The sequence below is a fragment of the Notothenia rossii genome (genome assembly GCF_949606895.1).
Source record: "Notothenia rossii genome assembly, chromosome: 11".
Taxonomy (NCBI): domain Eukaryota; kingdom Metazoa; phylum Chordata; class Actinopteri; order Perciformes; family Nototheniidae; genus Notothenia; species Notothenia rossii.
The window spans coordinates 32,218,643-32,241,926 of record NC_136910.1 but is presented as its reverse complement, the minus strand read 5'-3'; the positions used below and the strand labels follow the sequence as shown (position 1 = coordinate 32,241,926).

The 23,284-nt window shown below is 43.4% G+C and overlaps 1 protein-coding gene across 1 annotated transcript in view; it reads right to left on the bottom strand.

Moving 5' to 3' along the window:
- pkn3 (protein kinase N3) overlaps positions 1-22,132 on the bottom strand; it is a 35,482-nt gene extending 13,350 nt beyond the window's left edge. Inside the window, exons 1-11 of the mRNA XM_079658901.1 lie at positions 21,808-22,132; positions 17,890-18,166; positions 16,781-16,950; positions 15,507-15,627; positions 15,116-15,267; positions 13,527-13,749; positions 11,774-11,956; positions 10,885-10,994; positions 9,029-9,172; positions 8,286-8,361; positions 7,883-8,042 (exon numbers count right to left, since the gene is read on the bottom strand). Of these exons, the coding sequence (XP_079515027.1) occupies positions 7,883-8,042; positions 8,286-8,361; positions 9,029-9,172; positions 10,885-10,994; positions 11,774-11,956; positions 13,527-13,749; positions 15,116-15,267; positions 15,507-15,627; positions 16,781-16,950; positions 17,890-18,166; positions 21,808-21,828 (1,637 nt within the window). The 5' untranslated portion in view covers positions 21,829-22,132. The remainder of the gene's footprint in view (positions 1-7,882; positions 8,043-8,285; positions 8,362-9,028; positions 9,173-10,884; positions 10,995-11,773; positions 11,957-13,526; positions 13,750-15,115; positions 15,268-15,506; positions 15,628-16,780; positions 16,951-17,889; positions 18,167-21,807) is intronic.
- Between the last annotated feature and the right edge of the window lie 1,152 nt (positions 22,133-23,284).

Here is a 23,284-nt window from a genome sequence, read left to right as displayed (position 1 = left end):
GAAAACCCATCTCGGCCGCTTGTACCCGCGATCTCGTTCTTTCGGTCATGACCCATCCTTCATGACCATAGGTGAGGGTAGGAACGAAAATGGCCCGGTAGACAGAGAGCTTTGCCTTCTGGCTCAGCTCCCTTTTCGTCACAACGGTGCGGTAAAGAGACTGCAGTACCGCTCCCGCTGCTCCGATTCTCCGACCCATCTCACGCTCCATTGTTCCCTCACTCGAGAACAAGACCCCGAGATACTTGAACTCCTTCACTTGGGGTAAGGACTCATTCCCTACTTGGAGTGGACAGTCCATCGGTTTCCTGCTGAGAACCATGGCCTCAGATTTGGAGGTGCTGATCCTCATCCCAGCCGCTTCACACTCGGTTGCGAACCGATCCAGTGAGTGCTGAAGGTCGCAGACCGATGAAGCCATCAGAACCACATCATCTGCAAAAAGCAGTGGTGCAATCCTTAGTCCACCGAACTGCAGACCCCCTCCCCCACGACTACGCCTCGAAATCCGATCCATGTATATTACAAACAGGATTGGTGACAAAGCGCAGCCCTGGCGGAGGCCAACCCTCACCTGAAATGGGTCCGACTTACTGCCGAGGACCCGGACACAGCTCTCGCTTTGGGAGTACAGAGATTGGATGGCCCTGATTAGAGACCCCCTCACCCCATACTCCCGCAGCACCTCCCACAGTGACTCCCTGGGAACCCGGTCATATGCCTTCTCCAAGTCTACAAAACACATGTAGACTGGATAAGCGTACTCCCAGGCACCCTCCAGGATCCTTGCGAGAGTAAAAAGCTGATCCGTCGTTCCACGACCAGGACGGAATCCGCATTGTTCCTCCTCAATCTGAGGTTCGACAATCGGCCTGACCCTCCTTTCGAGTACCTTAGAGTAAACTTTCCCGGGGAGGCTGAGTAGTGTGATGCCTCGGTAATTGGCACACACCCTCTGATCCCCCTTTTTGAAAAGGGGAACCACCACTCCGGTCTGCCACTCCTTCGGTACTGTTTCCGACTTCCACGCAACGTTGATGAGACGTGTCAACCATGACAGTCCCTCAACACCCAGAGCCTTCAGCATTTCTGGGCGGATCTCATCCACCCCCGGGGCTTTGCCACTGTGAAGTTGTTTGACGACCTCAGTGACCTCCCCCCGGGAGATTGGTGTCGATCCCCCTTCATACTCCAGCTCTGCCTCTAACATAGAGGGCGGAGTTGTCGGGTTCAGGAGTTCCTCAAAGTGCTCCTTCCAACGCCCTAACACTCCATCAGTTGAGGTCAACAACGTCCCATCCTTACTGTACACAGCTTGGATGGTTCCCTGCTTCCCCCTCCTGAGGTGTCGGACAGTTTTCCAGAACAACTTTGGTGCCGCCCGAAAGTCTTTTTCCATGTCCTCTCCGAACTTCTCCCACACCCGCTGCTTTGCCTCGGCCATGGCTGAGGCTGCTGCCCTTCGGGCCTGTCGGTACCTTGCAACTGCCTCGGGAGTCCCCCGGGATAACAAATCCCTGAAGGCCTCCTTCTTCAGTCGGACGGCTTCCCTGACCACCGGTGTCCACCAGGAGGTTCGAGGGTTACCGCCCCTTGAGGCACCTAGGACCTTGAGACCACAGCTCCCCGCCGCGGCTTCGGCAATAGAGGCTTTGAACACCGACCACTCTGGTTCAATGTCCCCAACCTCCACAGGAATGCCCGAAAAGCTCCGCCGGAGGTGTGAGTTGAAGGCCTCCTGAACTTGGGCCTCCTCCAGACGTTCCCAGTTCACCCGAACTACACGTTTGGGCTTACCAGGTCTATCCAGAGGCTTCCCCCGCCACTCGACCCAACTCACCACCAGATGGTGATCAGTTGACAACTCCGCCCCTCTCTTTACCCGAGTGTCCAAAACATACGGCCTCAGGTCCGATGATACGATAACAAAATCGATCATGGACCTTCTGCCTAGGGTGCTCTGGTACCACGTACACTTATGAGCATCCTTATGTTCGAACATGGTGTTTGTTATGGCCAATCCATGACTAGCACAGAAGTCCAGTAACAAACCACCACTCCGGTTCAGATCAGGGGGGCCGTTCCTCCCAATCACTCCCCTCCAAGTGTCTCCATCATTGCCCACATGTGCGTTGAAGTCTCCCAGCAAGATTAAAGAGTCCCCTTCAGGAGCCCCATACAGGACTCTTTCCAGGGTCTCCAAGAAGGCCGTATACTCTGAACTGCTGTTGGGTGCATAAGCACACACAACAGTCAGAGTTTTCCCCCCCATAACCCGCAGGCGTAGGGAGGCAACCCTCTCGTCCACTGGGGTAGACTCCAACAACGAAGCACCCAACCGGGGACTTGTGAGTATCCCCACACCCGCCCGGCGCCTCACACCTTGAGCAACTCCGGAGAAGAATAGAGTCCAACCCCTATCCAGAAGTAAGGTTCCAGAGCCGACGCTGTGCGTAGAGGTGAGCCCAACCAGATCCAACTGGTAACGCTCCACCTCCCGCACAAGCTCCGACTCCTTCCCCCCCAGAGAGGTGACGTTCCACGTCCCCAAAGCCAGCTTCTGTCGCCCGGGTCTGGTCCGTCGAGACCCTCTGCCTTCACTGCCACCCTTCTGGCAGCGCACCCGACCCCATCGCTGTTTCCCGTAGGTGGTGGGCCCGCGGGACGGAGAAGCGGAGGTGTTGCCCACGTCGCCTTTTCGGGCTGTGCCCGGCCGGGCTCCGTGGCAAGCCCGGCCACCAGACGCTCGCCGACGAGTCCTCCTTCTGGGCCTGGCTCCAGAAGGGGACCCCGGGCTTCCTCCGGGCCGGGTATCCTCACTTCGTGTGTCGTCTTTCATGAGGTCTTTTGAACCAATCTTAGTCTGGCCCCTTGCCTGAGACCAATTTGCCATGGGAGACCCTACCAGGAACACAAGGTTCCAGACAACACAGCCCCCAGGTTCATCAGGGCACACAAACCTCTCTACCACGGTAAGGTGCTGGTTCTTCAGAGAGGCACACAGGCATCTTGTTAAAGTTATCTTATCTTAGCTATCTCTTATATTTAGCGGGGGGGGGGGAAATTGTGACATCACTTACGCGACTCTGGGATTTGTAGTCTTTCTAGTTGCGTATTTTTCATAGTCTTATATTTCAACAGTTCTACGACAAACTGTGACTTTTTTGACATGGAAATATTTTTTTAAGATTGACGAACATCATATGTGTAATTTGTGGCACAATTTAAACGGGATCGAAAGATAAGTTTTCTCTTTCCATTGACTTCAATACATAATTTTTCCGAAATAAGGTCCCATGGACCGGAAGTAGATGGGCGTGACTTCGCCACTCTATTTCTACCGGAGCCTCCGCCATGGAGCATCGGCACTTTCGGCAGGTTATTCTCATGCTGCTGTTAATCTGGAGATCAACAGACACTAGCGGCCCGCGCATATGATTATATAATCAGACAACGTCCGTTAAAAAACATTATAACACATATAATGAGAGACGTTATGCAGTCAGGAGGGGCATTTCACCGACGACAGGTGTTCTTAATTTTATGTAGTTCACGGAGCATTTTTACTTTACACGACACTGTTCAACACTTAATTCTGCTTCACTCTTTAACCAAACAACCGCGGATGTCTTGAAAGACTCTTTCGCTAAAGACTTTTGAAGACATCTCGTTCTTGTGACGCGTAAATACTACGCTTCCTATGTTTTGGTGCGGACTGCGTTCACACCAGCAATGAACCGCTCCAGAGTTCACTAGCAAGCGCTCCGAGACCACCTATTTTAGTGGACCAGAGTCCGGTTGTTTAGTTCACTTAAGAGGTCTCGGACTGTGTTCAAACCGACAATGAACCGCACCAAGCGGCTAAACGCACCAGGGTTTGATTCAACCGGACTATACAAGGCTGGTGTGAACGCACCCTAAATAAACAATGACAATCTAAACCACTTCAATCACAGCTGCTGTCCTCTCCTGCACTAGACCCAGAGCTGGGTCCTCCCCACTACACCCAGAGCTGGGTCCTCACCACTACACCCAGAGCTGGGTCCTCACCACTACACCCAGAGCTGGGTCCTCCCCACTACACCCAGAGCCGGGTCCTCCCCACTACACCCAGAGCCGGGTCCTCCCCACTACATCCAGAGCCGGGTCCTCCCCACTACACCCAGAGCTGGGTCCTCCCCACTACACCCAGAGCTGGGTCCTCCCCACTACACCCAGAGCTGGGTCCTCCCCACTACACCCAGAGCTGGGTCCTCCCCACTACACCCAGAGCCGGGTCCTCCCCACTACATCCAGAGCCGGGTCCTCCCCACTACACCCAGAGCCGGGTCCTCCCCACTACATCCAGAGCTGGGTCCTCCCCACTACATCAGAACAACTTGAGCTGATACATCACAATACTCTATCTAACATCCTCCTTTTGTCTTTCCTTTTCCTACTCCTTTCTTTACTTTTTGTATATATTCTTTTCTTTATTGTCATTATTTATCTTCATTCTTCTTCATTATGTCTACTTATGTTGGTTATAAATACTTTTTGTTTGTACATATGTTTGGTTTGCACTGTGAAAAATTATAATACAAAGTAAAAAGAGAAATGAAATATACTGAATATTGCATGGAAATGATGAATAAAGTTGACATTGTTATTGTTGATGATGCCATGATCTTAAGGCAGGAATACCGTGAACATAGTTTAACGTGACAGAGGAGTAAATACACATACACCGTCGGCTTTGCTTCAACCGGAAGTGACACGTTTTATTGCGCATGTCCCTTTTATCACGGGAATACAGGAAGTGATAAGAGTATTAAATAAACAAATTCATATCTTACAATTCATAATTCAACACCCCCACTTACTCTTATACTGCACAAACAAATTCTCAACATAAATTCAAATGTAAACACCTTGTACACTTGCACAATAGCAGTGTTTGAAACTTCTGGGGCTATTTACATTCCAAACAAATACTTTACAAATGTCTCCCTTTTGACCTTTGTTGCAGGCTTAGTGAAAATATCAGCAACCTGTAGGGCAGGGCTATTCAACTACATTCAGTTGGGCCAGATTTTATAACTACAAAATTCAGCTGGGCCAGACATTCAGCAGCCTGTAAAAAGCGGGTAGTGACACATTTTAAACCAACACATATTACTGCGATGAAAAACATGCAATTTTTATTCATTGTTCATCTAACAAAGGTAGGTCAAAAAGTGCATAAAAACACAACAAATTAGCATTAATTTAACAGAATCTGAAAAAAAGTGCACAGTTGTAGCATTACATTTGTTTGCTTTAGAAGTCAAATATTCAGGTTATTTTTTTTGAACCAGGCACATCACAAAGTGCATTTACTGAATACAATAATAGCAGTCTTAATAAATGTCCTCACATACAAAGAAAACAGCTAAAGAGCTCCAATGCAACACAAAGAGGTAGTACTGTAGCAATACTATTTTTTCACTTTTCAAGTAATAACAAAAAACTCATACGTTTTGGTTACATTTGACCCAGACACATTACAAAGTGCATTTAAATGAATACAGAAAGAACTGTCAAACCTTCAGTGCACAAACCCATAACAAGGGATACGGGTAACTATATGAATGAATACTACACTACACGTCTACTATAGTAAACTAGGTGCTTACTATCACCTCATTTGTGATTTGTCATCGCTGACTTTCTCAATGGGAGAAGGGACATTTTTTGTTTTGAACAAGAGCAGTGATTTGTGGCTCATAGGATGTCAATGCAATCCTAAGACATTGGGGAAGAGTGCTGTCAGTCAGGGAGCAGTGAGTGCTACTTTTGATTGAGTTCATGTGTGAAAAGCTTGATTCACATGTGTATGTTGATCAAAACATACTGAGCACACAGATCACTACTTTCTGAACGTTAGGGAACTGCTGTTTTTTGACATCATTCCAAAACTTCGCTGGTCCGTTAGTGCGCTGCATGTCAATAAGTTCCAGTGTATATTTCCGATGCAGGGGACCACTTCCTTTGCTCTGGTTGATACGTCCCCCTCTATAGCAACAGTGAAGGGGTCTCTGGCAAAGCCCATCACCTCTGTGGGCAGAGCAAGTCCATCCAATCGACCGGCAAAGTTCTCTTTCAACCTCGCAATGAAATCTGTCATCACATCCGTGATTTGTGCCGGAGATGTGATGTGTTTGGGGAGCGTCGGAAAATGCAGCATCCGACCCGTGCTCAAGTCGGTCGCGAAAAGGTCCAGCTTGACTTGGATCTGCTCCACAAGATCAATGACCGTTTTGTCTCTGTTTACGCTTCAGAGTTGAGAGAGACATGTTTTAGAGTTGCTATCATAGGATCACCGTTACTAGCACCACTAGATGCACTTTCAAAAAACGTGCTGCGTTGTGGTTTGGTGGTTTCTATGCAACGCAGAGTGTTGCGTTCATGGTCTGTACTAGTGTAGGAATTTGGCTACGGGAGGTTGGGCCACTCGGGAGTTGGTTCCGGGCCGCATCTGGCCCGCGGGCCGCCAGTTGAATAGGCCTGCTGTAGGGCAATAGTCAATGGTTATCATGTTATCACAAAATGATACTTGATATCCACATGTTTACATCATTGAAGACAGACTGGGTTCTTGGATAGAGCAATTGCACCCTGGTTATCTTCAAAGATGTTCACAGGAGTATATTGACCCTCACTGTCCATGCTCTCTATTAGCTGCACAAGATACAAACTCTCTTGTGCTGTGGCAGCCAGTGCCATGTGCTCTGCCTCACATGTCGGCAAAGCTACTGTTGGATGTTTCTTTCATCTCCAAGAAATAACAGGCCCATTGCTAGTTAGACTAAAAAAGTACCCTGTTATACTCCGTCTGTCATTTTGGTCTGTTGCCCAATCCGCATCACAGTATGCAACAAGTTTCAGTTTTTCATCTTGTTGTTTAAAACATAGCTCCTGATTAATTGTGAAATTGTAAACTTAGAGCGTGCTTGAGAGGGGAGGGATTAAAACAGCGCTTTCTCACCAGACCTGACTTGACCTCAAAACCTTCAGGTTGCTGTACATACAGCTCACAATCAATAGGAGCGTGTAAATACGCAGTTTTAACATCCATCTGATGTAGCTGTAAGTCATGTTGAGCTGCCAGTTGCATCAAGCTTCTTACTGATGTCATGTTTGCAGTTGGAGAAAATGTCTCCTTATAGTCTATTCCTGCCACTTGACTATATCCCTTTGCAACATATCTGGCTTTATATATCTCAGTCTTTTCTGTGTTTTCTTTGATTGTATAGACCCATCTATAGACCCCCACTGCATTTTTGCCCTCTGGTAGTGTGGTCAATGTGAGAATTCATTTCCTCCTGCATAGCATCAGTCCAGAGTTTTGACACTGTTTAATTCATGGCCTCTTTAAAGGTGTTTGGTACATTACACATTACTCTGTAGCAGTAGTCAATATTTACATACTTCTGGTCGTCACACTGTACTTTACATGCGTAGTCCTCTGAATACTGAGGACTCTTCCTTTCTCTTTGGGGATAGCTTCTATTTTGACCTTCTGCTCCCTTTCCTGTCCGAGTGTTTGTGTCATCTGTCTCAGTTCGAGCCTCCTGTGTCTCTTTTGGACACGAGTCAGTCCCCTGGGTTTCTGGCTTGGTGGATACAAACCTTTTCACATAGAAATCGTCATCACTTGCCTCCAAATCAGTCTGTGTATGTCGCTCAACTACACTTTTTGTGACAAACCAGCGTGTCTTGCTCTCCTAACTCTGAATGCTGGTCAGTGAGTTACTCTCAGCCCTCCCCAGTGGAAAGCTGAGCAAAGACAATAATTGGCCACTTTTGTGACAGCGTTCTCACAGCTGTGTCACAGAGATGTTTCTGGCCCACAGAGTCTTACCGTGGCGGGGAAGTGTTTGCTGATGGGGGTCCAGTGAGATGGCCAGCTAAGGGAGGGCTCATGGGCTCCAGGGAGCTGCAGGGGGGCAGGATGCTCATCATCAAACGGCCCCACGTAGCAAAGTTCATGTTCATCTGAGCCGCACGCAGGAAGTCCTTCCCTGAAGACAAAAAAAGAGATGGATCAGAAGTGTATAATCAAAGGCTTTAAAATGCAAGCAGTGGAAATCTAAAATATATCATAATAACAAATGTTTAACAAAATTATGTCAGATTTCTTTTTATGTCTTATCATTTTGTTAACAGTAAACTATAACTAAAGAGAGCCTGAAACACGACTTCAACAAGCTAAAGTAATAAATGAATATTTGAATACATGATGCAATATGAGAACATGTTGCTACCTTTCTCTTTTGGGAAGATTCTCCTCTGCCTCTGGAGTTTGGAGCGCCGCTCAATGACAGGATTGATAAACGTCACCTGGAAATGAGCAGAATTGTGATTTTTATTTGGGACAGAAGTAAAATGGATATTTGTGTGGCTGTGTGATATTTATTTTAATCGCACCTATTAATCCCCAGCTGATTGCTCAATAATAGAAAATAAATTATAATATACATGTATGGACATGAGTAAAACTTTTCATTTTTAAATATTCAAGATTGAAAGGCGTTTTGTCGTCACATGCACAGTAGCTACAGTGTACAGGCAATACAAATCTTAAGTTGAAAGGCCCTCCAAAACGGCAACATAAATGACATAAGACATAAAACAATAACACAAAAAAAACAATACAAATAGTGGAAAAAGAAACAGTAAAATAGAGTAGAATAAAATGGTGCAATATTAAGTTGCAAGACCAATGTGCAAGTAATGAAGATGAATTAAACTATATACATGTAAAAAACTAAAATAATACAATAAGCAAAATGATGCAGAGAATGATTTTAGTCTGTATACATAAATAGAAGATAAACAAGAATGAAATGTGTCAGTTATTATATTAGAAGCCAAACTTTTATCTGGAATGAGATTGATCGCATTCATATGTAAGAAGCACAGTGTCCAGTGATGAGTCAGTGCCTAAGTGTAGTTTGAATATAGAGAGATGCAGGAGGAGATAAAGGTGACATATGAGAATATGAACCTCAATAAAGAGCAGGCCCTGGGGCTCCAGCTGCAGACACATGCCATGCCTCTGATTATCCAGGAAGTCCTCCAGCCGCAGGAACTTCACCCCGCTCAGCGCCCGCCAGTCCTTCCTGTACACAGCAATCTCCAGCTCCCTGGACTACACACACACACACACACACACACACACACACACACACACACACACACACACACACACACACACACACACACACACACACACACACACACACACACACACACACACACACACACACACACACACACACACACACACACACACACACACACACACACACACACACACACACACACACACACACACACACACACACACACACACACACACACACACACACACACACACACACACACACACACACACACACACACACACACTTGTTGTTTTGTACTCCCCATGACTTGTCCTTTTAAATGTGAAGGCTGAGTGATAGACAGAGAATGAGAGCTGGAATAAGAGCTGCAATATCTAAACATGAGTCTTAGGGATGGGGGGTGTGTAAGGGTAAAGCCAGATTAGATCAAATGTCCGAGGATTAGCAGAGACTCACTGACAGCTCTGTGTTATTGTTCTGCTGTTGACAGATGTTCACCATTAGGGAACATTCAGATGAGATTTTGCAATAAACGAGTGTTAGTTGAACACAAACTGCAGCAGTTATCATGAAGAGGAGACAGCAAGAAGAGAGTCTCTGGAACTATTTGACAGCGGGCTGATCATGGTTAACTGTTGTAGGGTACATTAGGCCCAATAATACAGATGATTCGAATCGGCTGGTTCCTTTATAGTCAGCATGGATAGTGAAGCATGTGTACAGGTGACTTCTCTTTTTGGAGAAGTGTAATCGTTTTCTCACAGAAAATGTTACTTGATGCCTCATATGTGTTTTATGATTATCATTTGTATTCTTTTCTTTAAAGCACGATCGGAGGAGCAGGGCTGTCCACAGATGCAATTCTAAACAATATATTGAGCTAGCAGCAGCGTTTCCGCCAGGGGGCCGTCTTGCCGTCATTTGACGCCCTTATTCAGCTCGGGAAGCCCTGAACGCGAGCCGAGGGCGTCCAAAAAATATTAATAATTCGAGAGAAGATTGAGAGCTTTTATCGCTTGAAATGACGAAAAGGAAAAAGGACATGGACATCCCGCTGTTGGAGGGGCAAAGCAGTCTGGTGGGATTATTTTCGGAGTATTGAAGATCGTTTCCCCGACATCGAAGGTGCCTGCTACAGGACAACACGGAACGTGCGCGATTTGGACGCGCCGAGCGGGGGGGTTTTAGTGGAGCACGCGCGTGAGCTGCGAGCACCAGAGCCTCGCAGCGGCGAAACTGAGGCTCCGTGGTTAACTGTGTACATGAAGAGCCGTTTGGGAGCCGTAACAGCCGGCACTTTAAGAGAGCAGAGCCAAATGATCCGGCTCACTAACGTAAAATGACAGTAGGCCTATCTATAAGGGACGGCTCATGTCAAAAATCAAACCCCCCCCCCCCCCCGCTCTCGGGGTGGACGCCCTCTCAGCCCTGGTCTGGCGGAAACACTGTGCAGCACATTATTAAATTAACCTTTAGTTATTTAGTACTTCCAAGACAACACCATCATTACCCTCTATCTGTAACATGTGAACCACACTTTCTTTACATTCAAATACTGCTCTTTCTAAGACAGCAGTTTTACTATAAATATATTTTTTGTAACACTGCAGTATTACAGTCAAGGAACAGCAACTTAGTTAGTTCTCAGGTTTCAAGCAGGATTGTGGAGTAAGCATTAGATAAGAGCAGTTGTGTATGAGTTAGTTTGAGGGTCTGTTGCAGTGCAGCCACTGACCCGCTCCAGTTCGATGTTGAAGTTCTGGCCCCACGCCTCTTTACCAAGAGGCCTCCACTGGGAACGCCCCACGATCCTGTTGTCCACCTTCAGCACAGCACTGATTTCCGCTGACATACACAGAACAAATATATTGTATAAGAAAGAGAGCAGCATTGTTTGTTGTCATGGTGACAGCCATATTCTTCCATAATTAAGCTTGGTGAGCAGTATCATTTTTTGCTTTTAAAGCCCCCGACCCTCAATATCTATATCTGTCGTTTGTAGTTAGGTATATCTCTATCAGTTACATTTATATCATTTCAGTTTTACTGCATTGAGTAGTTTAGGCCACATGTCAAAATATTCTTAAGACTTGTTATAGGCACTAAGATCCATTTCATTTGAATGAAATGGATAGTTTACATTTGAATGAAATGGCCAAAACTCACCTTGTCAGACAAGCTTTTAATGTGTGATTGATGTCGTGTCATTGTGACAAATGTGGTTTTATTGATCGATATTCATTTTACTTTTAATCTTAATTTTTACCTCTGTAAAGCGTCTTTGAGCACCTGATAAAGTGCTTCATAAATCAAATGTATTATTATTATTATAATGGATTTGCTAGGATATTATGAATGTATGCAAATACCGTTTATTTTATACATATTTGTTGTGTGTGTGTGTGTGTGTGTGTGTGTGTGTGTGTGTGTGTGTGTGTGTGTGTGTGTGTGTGTGTGTGTGTGTGTGTGTGTTTGTGTGTGTCCCACACAGATCCAGATTCCACCCACAGGAACTCATACAAACCATAAATACTAGGAGACCAAATGAAATGTAAACATAGCTGCTTGATTTTCATGAAGGGAGGTAATATGACCTTAAAAGTGTTGGTTGCAGTTTGACTTACAGGACAGCTCCTCAGTCTTGGTGGTCTTGCCGTTGGCGCTTCGTCCGGACAGGCCGGCCTTCACCTTCACAGTCTTCCCCTCCGAGAGACTCCCAGAGGAGGAGGAGGCGCTGGACCCACGGTCCCGGCCCGGAACACACTCCAACAGGTCCTGGCAGCCCATCAAACACACCTCCAAACGCCCTGTGGGAAAGAGTCACAATTAACAAATCATTTAAAAATAATTGCTGGGAATTTATTCAGTGGTGGAACAGGTACTCTTATCAAAGTAAAAGTACCGTTATCCATCAATGCATAGGTGTTGCTGTGTTGGTTAAAATAAGTAAGATGATGGCTGGGAAAGAAGAAAAACAAATACACATATACTATATATATATCCCGTGGAGATTTTGTAAGTTTGCCCAGCTAAAAATAAATGAACAGTCTATAATTTTAATGATAGGTTTATTTTACTAATGAGAGAGAGAATATCAAAAAGAGAATCTAGAAAGGCACATTATATAAAAGTTGATATGCATTTAACTGAGGGAAATAAGTATTTGTTCCCCTTGCAGAACATGTGTTAGATCTTGGTGGAGAAACCCTTGTTGGACACAGAGGTCAGACGCTTCTTGAAGCTGGTCTCCAGGTCTGTGCACATCTCAGGAAGGATGTTGGTCGACTTCTCTCTGAAGATCCTCTCCAAATCCTTCAGGTGTTGAGGCTGATGCTTGGCCTCTGGAAGCTTCAGCTCCCTCCACCGATATTCTATGGGATTAAGGTCCGGAGACTGGGTAGGCCCCTCCCTCACTGTGCTTCTTCTTTAGCCACTCCTGTGTTGCCTTGGCCGTATGTTCAGGGTCATTGTCCTGCTGGAAGACCCCTCCATGACCCATGTTCAGTGTCCTGGCTGAGGGAAGGAGGCTGTCGGCCAAGATTTTACGGTGCATGTCCCCGTACACCCTCTCCTTGATGCAGGGAAGTGGTCCTGTCCCCTTTGCAGAGGAACACCCCCAAAGCAGAATGTTTCCACCTCCATGCTGACGGGGGAGATGGTGTTCTGGGGTTATAGTCAGCATCTTTCTTCCTCCAAACACGGCGTGTTGAGTTGATGCCAAAGATCTCGATGTTGGTCTCATCTGACCACATCCTCTCCTCCCAAGCCTTCTCTGAATCCTTCAGAGGTTTGTTGTCAAACTTCAGACGGGCCTCTCATGTTCCTCTTGAGCAGGGGGCCTTCAGGCGCTGCAGGACTTGATCCATTATGGTGTAGTGTGATACCAATAGTTTTCTAGGTGACTGTGCTCCCAGCTGCCTTGAGATCATTATCAAGTTCCTCCTGTGTAGTTCTGACCCCTCACCTTTCTCCTGATCATCAAAACCCCACGGGGCCAGATCTTGTGTGGAGCCCCAGACTGAGGGTGACTGATGCTCATGCTGTCTTTCTTCCATTTCTGAATAATGGCACCAACAGTTGATTTTTTGGGTAAAATTCTAGCTAATTTCACCCTTTTTGGCTTCAAACAATTATTGAATTTAAATCATTTTTAGTTTAGTCTCTGTGAGGCTGGGGCCGAACCGAGCCCCTGCCTTTGTGTTCGGGACCTCAGGCCAAACTGATAGGGACTACTGCTTTAATCATAAACAATGGATTGTATTTCATAAGCTTATTATGTTTTTATGTCAAATCTATGTAAAACATAACTTCTTCAAAAAATGAAGTGGAGTAAATGTATAATATTACTAATATACATTGGAATATATTAGTAGCCACCTGTAAGACTGGCTGGTTTGAAGAAGGATGAAGAGGAGGAGGAGGAGGACGGAGCTTTGGAGAGTTTCTTGGGTGTCTCGTAGGAAGGCGAGGTTCTGGACTCCAGTTCCTCTCTGATGGCTGTGCGCCTGGGATGATCCTCAGGAAGCTCACTCAGACGCCTCTCCAGAGACAGAGTCAACAGACCCACCTTCTGAGAGGACTCCTGCATCCGTGCCGAGGCCTGAGGGACACACAACACTTTCTTATTGCCATGTAGCATCTTGTGCATACATTTTCTGCAGTCATGATATAAAGAGAATTTAAATGAGTCACAATGACCAAACAGATTATCATTTGATTACAAACTGCGCAATAGAGAGTTCAGCAGCATCACTCAAGCTCTCTTGTGCTTTGTTTCCAACAGTGCCATATATTTATTATGCGCTGCTCTTTAGTCACTAACATTACAGTTTTGTCTTTTCAATTTCGTACATGATGCAGTATATGTGTTTCAATGTTAGGCTCATTTAACACTTTTCAAAAATAAACCTTGTGTTTATGAGTAACGTTGATGAAACCCCCCTCAGGATGCCATTTTACTCAGTTCTTTTCTCTACCTTTGAGCTTTTTAAGTTTAGTGTGCTCTGCTGCCCTCTGGGAGGCGCAACAGGAACCAGGTTCAGGAAGAGCTTCTTCCCCTCAGCTATCACCTGGCTGAACTCAGAGCTTCTTCCCCTCAGCTATCACCTGGCTGAACTCAGAGGAAATAGTGGATTCATTTTCTAAACTGCTGTTTGTAATGTTTATACTGCCTTATACTCTAAGTAATGTAAAAAAATGGTCAGATATAAATATTGATCTAATACTTAAGATCAGTATGCACTTTGTCATGGCAATTGTGGTATTAAAGCTTAATAAAATGTAATCCTAATGAAATGTAACTTTTAACAAAGTGGTATCCTTTCAAGTGTTTTAAATCCTTATGTCTTAGAAGAACATTTGGTCTGTGTTCACGAGAGTAAGATGAAGGGTTTTATGACAATACAGGAAAGGAAGACATTTGCCCTAGGCCAAAGATCTGCGACACCCAATTGTTCTTTGTAGGGTTTGAGTTGAGCTTCTTGTGATAGGGCGAGCACCTGGTCCCAAATGTTGTTATGTTTTCATGTAAATGATCTTTGATGTTTCCCTATAAGAGAGTCTGTCACACACAGAGCAGGATGCACTCAGAAGGAGTTGTCATGCTTGGAAGCCTAAAACAAAGTTCTTAAAAGACTTCATATCAATATTGTGTTTCTTTGCACATTTGCCTAACTCATCATTTTCTCTAGACAGGAGCTGACTTTAAGTTGCTACTACAACTTTACTACTGTTTTGCACTTCTGGTTGGATGTAAATGACATGTTGTCTTAGTACTTGTACTCTGTGCAATGAAGTTTAATCTAAATCGTAATCTTGCTGCTAAACTTGGCCCTGAAATCAAAAGGTAGCAGTATTAAAACACCACATACTCTAGTAACATTTTCATTATTATCCTTTGTATCATAGTGTGTCAAAAAAAAGGTTTAAGCAACAAGCAGAACATGAAGGATCCAGCTGTCACGGACCTCTGCCAGCACACGGCGGTCCTGGACCTTGCGCCCGCTCAGCTGCTTCACCACGTTCTTGGCTCCTTCTGCTACGGCCGATTCAATCTTCATGTGGTGCAGGAGTTCAGCCAGCCGCAGCTCCAGAGCACCAACCATCTCCTCAGGCTGACCTGGGGCAGGGCGGAGCATCAACATAACATATAGTTCAAATCTGTCTTGTTATACCAGTTAAAACATACTGATGGTGACTCAATGCGTCAGTAATTAGGGTAATACAGTGGCATCATTCAGTACATTCAATGTACAACCAATGATGAGTATTTTTTGTTAACTTTAGTATCGGGTATTTTTCCTTGAGTGCTGGTAGAGGCCAAAACAGGAAGTGTAGTGTGTGTGTGGCCAGATTTACCGAGGGCGCCGTCCACCCCGTCTCTGGCTTGGCTGACTTTGACAATCTGCATGCGCAGCAGCTCGATCTTAGTGCGGCTGTCCTGTAACATCTGCTGCGCTGTAGTCACCATCTTCCTGTCCTGGAGAATAACAGCAGCTTAATGCATGTTGTCCAACACAGAGACATCGTGACACAGTGAGAGAGACCAGAGGAGGTGGGACAATTTTCTAAAATGTTTGAATTGTGGATTAGCCATTTTTTGCAGTGGTCACACATTGTAACAAATTAGCAAAGTACTTGAAATATAGTAGCAGCCATGCTTGAAGGCCAGTACATGACGGAGATGGCATGGGATGCAGTGGCTGGTAGCTCCATGAACTTGGCTATATTTAGTGTTAGTCCTCGCCAGAAATCTAGGTGTAGTCATGGACTTTCAACAGTCACATTAAAACAATTACTAAGTTAGCCTACTATCACCTAAAGAATATATCTAGGATTAAAAGACTAAAGTCACAGCAGGATTTGGAAAAACGTGTCCATGCTTTTATCTTCAGTAGACTGGACTACTGTAATGGTGTCTTCACAGGTCTCACTCAAAAATCTATTAGAAAGCTGCAGCTGATTCAGAACGCCGCTGCTCGAGTCCTTACTAACACTAAGAAATTGGATCACATCACTCCTGTTCTGAAGTCTTTACACTGGCTTCCTGTGTGTCAAAGAATAGATTTTAAAATACTGCTGCTGGTTTATAAAGCACTGAATGGTTTAGGCCCAAAATGCATTTCTAACCTCCTGCTAAATTATGAACCATCCAGATCTCTCAGGTCTTCTGGGACTGGTCAGCTTTCTGTCCCCAGAGTCAGAACTAAACATGGAGAAGTTCAGTTGTTATGCTCACTACACTGTAACTTTTATTCATGTATTTTATATATTAGCTTGTTTTATGTTTATTATTATTTATTGTTTTTAAATGCCATTTTATAATATGTTTCCGCTGCACTATTTCTTCATGCTCTTAATGTTTTTCATTTTTGTGAAGCACTTTGAATTGACTTGTGTTAAAAAGGCGCTATATAAATAAACCTGCCTGATGTCTCTTTCAGTCTGTTTCTTTTTACTGTAAGGCATATGACAGAGATTCACATTAACATGGTAAAAGGGGAGGTGTTGATTGGATTAGGCGCAGCAGACTTTGGGAGGACTTTAGCCTCGCCCGACATCTTCAGAGCACCAGTGAGTCGGACCTACCCCACCATAAAACCATAACAAATTCGACAAATATTGTCCTCTACCTTGACGGAGCTGTTGGTGTAAGTGTGGATCATGTTCTCAGCGCCCTGTTTGACTTTGGTCTCCATGGTGAGCTGTTTCTTCAGGGTTCTGACTCGAGTGGCCGCAGGGGAGCTGACGTCCTCCCACTGACAGGAGTCTGCTGATGGGTTGTATTCCTCCTCCAAACAACCTGCATGAAAATAATAATACTAATCTTACGCGAAGGTTAAATGACTTTTTGTGATTGTACCATCTTTAAGTTACTCAGAGGGTGCAGTAATGGTACACTCACACATTCCTGACATGGCACGGGGCTTTTCTGTCACCACAGCTACCACCTGCCAATCGACCTAGCCAAGTCCAACATTTAGAAAATTCAAAGTGCCCTAAACTAACCAAACCTTTAATTACACATGAATCCATCCTGGATCAAATACAGAGCAAGGTGAGGAATAGACAGGGGTGAAAAAGTAAGTAGAAGTACCAGAGTGTAGGAATACTCTGTTACAAGTGAAAGTTCTGCATTGCAAATTCTACTCAAGTAAAAGTACACAATTATTGGCATAATAATATACTTAAAAAAACCGAAGTACTCAGTATGCAGATTGGTCCATTTCAGAATAATAGATATGATATGTTTTATAATGATTGATCATGAAAGTGTTCTCAAAGCTGGTAAAGGTGCAGCTAGTTTGAATGACTTTGTATACTGCAGGGTAGCTTGTGGATTTACTCCAGGTGGAACTAAAGTCTGATTTAACACTTGATTATATTTCACATCATTCATCCACATCTGTAAAGTGTCTAAAGGTATTACATAAATATAGTGAAGTAAAAGTACACAATATAACTTTGAATGGTAGTGGAGTAGAAGTACAAAGAATCAACACATTTCAATACTTAGGTGAAAGGCTTTTAAATATTAAATGTTGATAACACATTGCTGCTGTAACAAAACAATTTCCCAATAAAGTATATTTCTATCTATCTGTCCTAATGCTGTGAACATGCACACTATTCTTAGGCAGTGAGACACACATTGAGTAAACATTGCTTAACACTTAGATAACTAAAATAAGCAGGGATATTATGTGACATCTACACTCTCCACCATGATGTGTTTACTTACCTGTGGGGCTGTCCTTCTCTGTGGCCATGGACCTGGCGTTGAGCTCCTGCAGCTCCAGGTGTAGCCTCTCCAGCTTGCGGTTGGAGGCCTTCAGTTGGCCCTCCACATCGGCGGCGCTCTTGCGGTTGGTGATGGCCCGCCGCAGTCTCTCAGCAGCCTCCTTGATCTTCAACTCCCGCTGGATCTCCTGCCTGAGCAAGGTACGAGCGTCTTCCAAGCGCTGCTGGAACTCTGGGTCCAGAATGTCCGCGTCCTCCAGGCTCTGCAGGGTGCCACTCTGAAACACACAGCACAACTGCTTCACAATGTCTGCCCGCTGTGTTTTTATTGTGTGTATCATTATTTATCCACTTTGCTTATAATAAGCTAAATGGATACATACAGTGGGGCAAAAAAGTATTTAGTCAGCCACCAATTGTGCAAGTTCTCCCACTTAAAAAGATGAGAGGCCTGTAATTTTCATTCTAGGTATACCTCAACTATGAGAGACAAAATTAGAAACAAATTCTTTAAAAATCAGACAATGTGATTTTCTGGATTTTTTTTCTTCTCATTGTCTCTCATAGTTGAGGTATACCTAGGATGAAAATTACAGGCCTCTCTCATCTTTTTAAGTGGGAGAACTTGCACAATTGGTGGCTGACTAAATACTTGCCCCACTGTACATTGACAACTATGCAAGATGCTGTCACAAACCTTACAGATGTGTAATTCGCAGGGTTGTGTAGTTACAGTACAGTTATATGAAGGCATGTATAAGCTTTTCAGCATCTGGCAATAGCCGCCAGGCTTTTAACAAAAAACGGAAAAATAGAGCAAATGATTCCTGTTTTATCTGAACTACATTGGCTACCAGGGTCTCTTAGAATTGATTTTTAAATTATTTGACTGCTTTTTAAAGCTCTTAATGGTTTGGCTCCCACGTATCTCACAGTCTCCCTGGACGAGCCCTGAGGTCCTCTTCAGCTTTTGAAATATCCCTAAAGTCCCCCAAAATAAAATGGGTGAGGCAGCTTTTGTCCACTACTACGCTCTCAAACTGTGGAACACCCTACCAGGAAATATCAGAGGCCAAATCATTTCCTTTTAAATTGGTCTTTTAATATTTTAATCGTTTTACCTTTGACCTCCTTGTGTCTCTTAAGCTTAAAATATGATATGTTGTTGTTTATTGTGATGTGTGCCATTTTGTAAAGCACTTTGAGCTGCACGTGCTGTATGAAAACTGCTATAAAAATAAAGCTTTATTATTATTATTTACTGTAGTAAAATGTTGAGATAATTCTACTTAATTTGAATATTTCCATTTTTTGCTACTTTGACTTCTACTCCACAAGAGGTAAATTGTGTACTTTTACAACACTACATGTATTTAATAGCTTTGGTCAAACATGTTAAATATGAAAATGTACAAAGGACAACTATCACACACGTGTCAGGTGAACAGAACATTGATTCTAATAAAGAAAGTGTTTACAGTGTAAACTAAACACAGGCTGCCTGTGTCCCCTGGTTGATGCAACCAAGAAAAACTTGAGACAATTCATTAAGCGGAAAGTCCTCTAAGTAGTGCTGTCAATGGATCAGCAACAATAAATGGCACAATGTCCCCCCCCCTTGTGGATACATATCTTTGTAACTTATAACAACAAGCTAGCATTGTGAAATCAGCTGCTGAGAAAAGATTAGGGCTGAAACTATTTATCATTCTCATAATTCATTAACCTGAAAATCTGGTTTTGATAAATCATGAAGTCTTTTGTCATGTAGCTTAACATGAAATATCACCAGCTCTGAGTCCAACAAAACATATTCAAATGTTTTTATTAGCTCGACCAACAATGCAAACCCAAAGAGATTTCATGTCAAATCATGTAAAACACACAAAGCAATGCATCTTCTTATTTAAAAAGCTCAAACCAGAGCATATGTCATTTTAGCTTAATTCTGAAACTAAAATGGTTAACTGATCACAACAAATGTTGCAGATTGCATTTTCAAATGGTTTTTTTTTCATATTTAGTCAGAATACAGACTTTGATTTCATTCATCTTGTGTTAAATCATTGTCAAACACAAGAGACCTGGAGTGACACACGCCGTCTTTCTTCAAATGTAATCTTTCAATGAAGTAGCCCTACAACCAAAACTCCATTCAGCTGCATTGCGTTGTGGATAAAGCCATCAGAATCATAGAATGCCGATTTGCACAGCTTTGTAAATATTAAATGAGAACTACTTGTTTTTGTATTGAAATTATTTTTGGAGTTGCCAAATATCCCAATATGCATTGGACATGGGGTCTTCAGCTCCTCAAACAATATTTAAACTGAACTTATTTGAACTTATCTTCACTCTAGAGCTAGTGTAAATAGATAGCGACTGAAGTCTTGCCATTGAGTTTGATAGAATGTGCAATTAAAGATCAAGTTTGGATTGATTCTGGAACCTCATATTTAGGTGGCTAAAGTTAAAATAAGAATAAATGAGCACTGATTCTGTATGTTCCTCTAAAATAAATGATACAGTAGAACATGATTATGTAAAAAAAACACATTTAACCCAAACGCCTTAATAAGATATATTTACAATAGGCCGTTTATTAATCAGGTTTCGCTCTTTTGTTTTAGTGCTTTATGTTTTCATAGGAACTTTTCAAGAAAAGAATCAAATGAACAATACATCATCTAACTGGTCCAAATTGAATTCATAAGACTTGCAACATCATAGTACCAGAATACGGTTACATCAAAGGGGTTAGACGGACACTTTATTGATCTCAAATTGGGTTTTTCTTTTTTTACAGCAGAAGTGTTGAGAGATTAAAATATTTAAAAAGTTGGAATAAAGGGTTAATAATACACAAAAACAATAAACAGCAAATATAAACATATATCTAAAATATAGAAGAAATATAGACTTGTACTACTGGAGCAGAAACATATATACACAGGACAGTATATCAACTACAGATGTGCAAGGTAGCTGTTGTGCAAATTGTTCATGGTTATAGAGGGAAAAACTGAAACTGGTGCAGTGAGTTCAGTAGTGTTTGATATCACTTGATACAATGCCCAATTACTTTTACAAACAATTAACTAACACCAAGTATAAGATCAACACTAATGTGTTACTGACAGGTCAAGCTAAGCGTCAGGTGTTGAGGTAGGCTGGCTCTTTGTTGGTATTAATAATCTGTTCATGCCTTTAGCTATTATGTTCTGAGGACACGCCTCCTGTCAATCAAAGTCACTTCATCTTTTTCTGTGCTAGGAAGTGGTGTCAATAACCCAATAACAGCCAATAAACCATTTTTACATCACAATGACCATTTCAAAGTATTTTTATTTGTATGTAACTTTCCCTGTGGGAAATAACACTTTATGTATTATTATTTTTAAATAGGCCAATACAAAATCACCGATAATACTTATTTTAATAATGTATCAAATTATAAGTTAAAATTCTATTCAGCAATTCATATTTTTTCAACATAAACAAAGCAGAAAAGGCTTGTAAAGCAGAGAGTGTATCAGCCTGGAGATAAGCAGGTTAGGTGTCAGATATCAAACCTCTGGAGGGAGGGGAAGACATGTCGAGGGGCTGCTAATGCTTACCATGTTTTCTTTTGATAAAACTGAGACTTTCAAATAGTAAGCTACAGTTAAACATTAGTTAAAAGTGTTTTCTGACAAACTACATCCCGTCATCAACATCATACACAGACAGAGGAACTATGAGGAGAGGCAAACCAGACAAACAGGAAAATCAAGAGCGGCAAATCTGCCAAACTAGCTAAGGTAATTTAACTGTCAACCGTCCTTGGTTAATAATAATTCGTGTAATGTTGGCACCGAATGTCTCTATGAAAACTCCACTTCATTTGACAATTTAAACAAGCAGGGTCATGTCAATGTACCTGTAGTGTTAGACCTGACATGGTGGCTGTCAGGTGTCTCTGCCCGCCGCCGGGCTGCTGCCGCTGCTTCGGGCCAGACGCTCGGTGAAAGAGCTCCGAAAGGACCGACACGAGCTGCTGAGCTACACTAACAGCGACATGCGAAATTCAACGTCTGCTAAGGCTGGTCACAGGTGCTGCGTGGCAGTGTACTTCTGTTCATTATGGAAACAAATCTCAGGAAAAGTTTGAACTGAGTTAAGATGGGGTTCGACGCAACACTGACGTCAGCAGACGGCGGCTAGATTGGTTGGCTGTCGATAACGACAGAGACGCTCCGAGAACCAATCACATTTGATTATTCAATGCACCTGCCGAGGTAAGCATATACATTCACGGAGACACTCGGAAGGCATCTCGATTCTCTCATTTCCCCTCCTCGACTCCTATCCTCGTGTCTTAGTCCCGCCCACAGGAGATGCGAGCGGAGGAGTCGAGCAAGGGAACCGAGGAGAGAGGAGGGGAAGCAGCAGGCGTTTAGAGAAATGAGAAATCCTCTCTGAGCGGTCATTTTAAAGAGACGTCCGTTAATGATGACAGGAGGCACAGCGGCACTCTGTCTGATGGACATATGTGTTCATGACAACTTATATTTACTTTTAATTCATTGACAGTGCGGTATAATGAGACAATATCAGGCTACAGTTGCGGACATATACACACATATATTTATATAAATATACACCAAGTATGAGAGCACTCTCTTAATAACGTTAAGAGACTGGATATATCCCCCCCCCCCCTCTCTGAGGGCCTAAGATATTCTACAAAATAATATTTAAAAACATTAAAAGAAAATATATTTTTTTTAATATATATTTTTAAATATTTGTTTAGTTATATTTTTATTAGTTTTACCAAAATAACTTGATTTATTTGTATTTAAAATAACATCAAAATAAACAAATCCTTCGAATCTGCCTATTCAGTTTCTGTTTGAATGTGAAGGGTTAAATGAAAGAAGCTCCTTTAGTCGTCTCTGCGAGCCCTAGGCTTGTTTGAGACAAGCGAGACCTTCGCAGACCTGCGCAATTTCGATCAACGTCTTGCTCGTGCGTTGCATGATGGTTAGTCATTTGGTCCGACTTGCTCTGGAGGTTCGCTCACATGAGACGTTGAAATCTCGCGGGACAAAGACGCCCGCAGCCTTGAGAGCGAGGCGCGGCGAGCGGTACGTCTACACTACAGGCATCAAAAAATGCTTTCAACGCTTCGCCCATTCACTTGAATGGGGTGACGTAGAAGATTTTTAATTTTCGCCGAACTGCATTGTGGGGAGCATGGCATGGCTTTGCAAGCATCACGAGCATCTATCGGCATCAAAAGTTGAACAATGTTCAACTTTTGAGGCTCGATGCTTGGCATCAGCCAATCAAATCCCGTTTATGCAAATCCCGCCAGTGCAAGCGCAGCCAATCAAACCGCGTGCAAGCTGGGA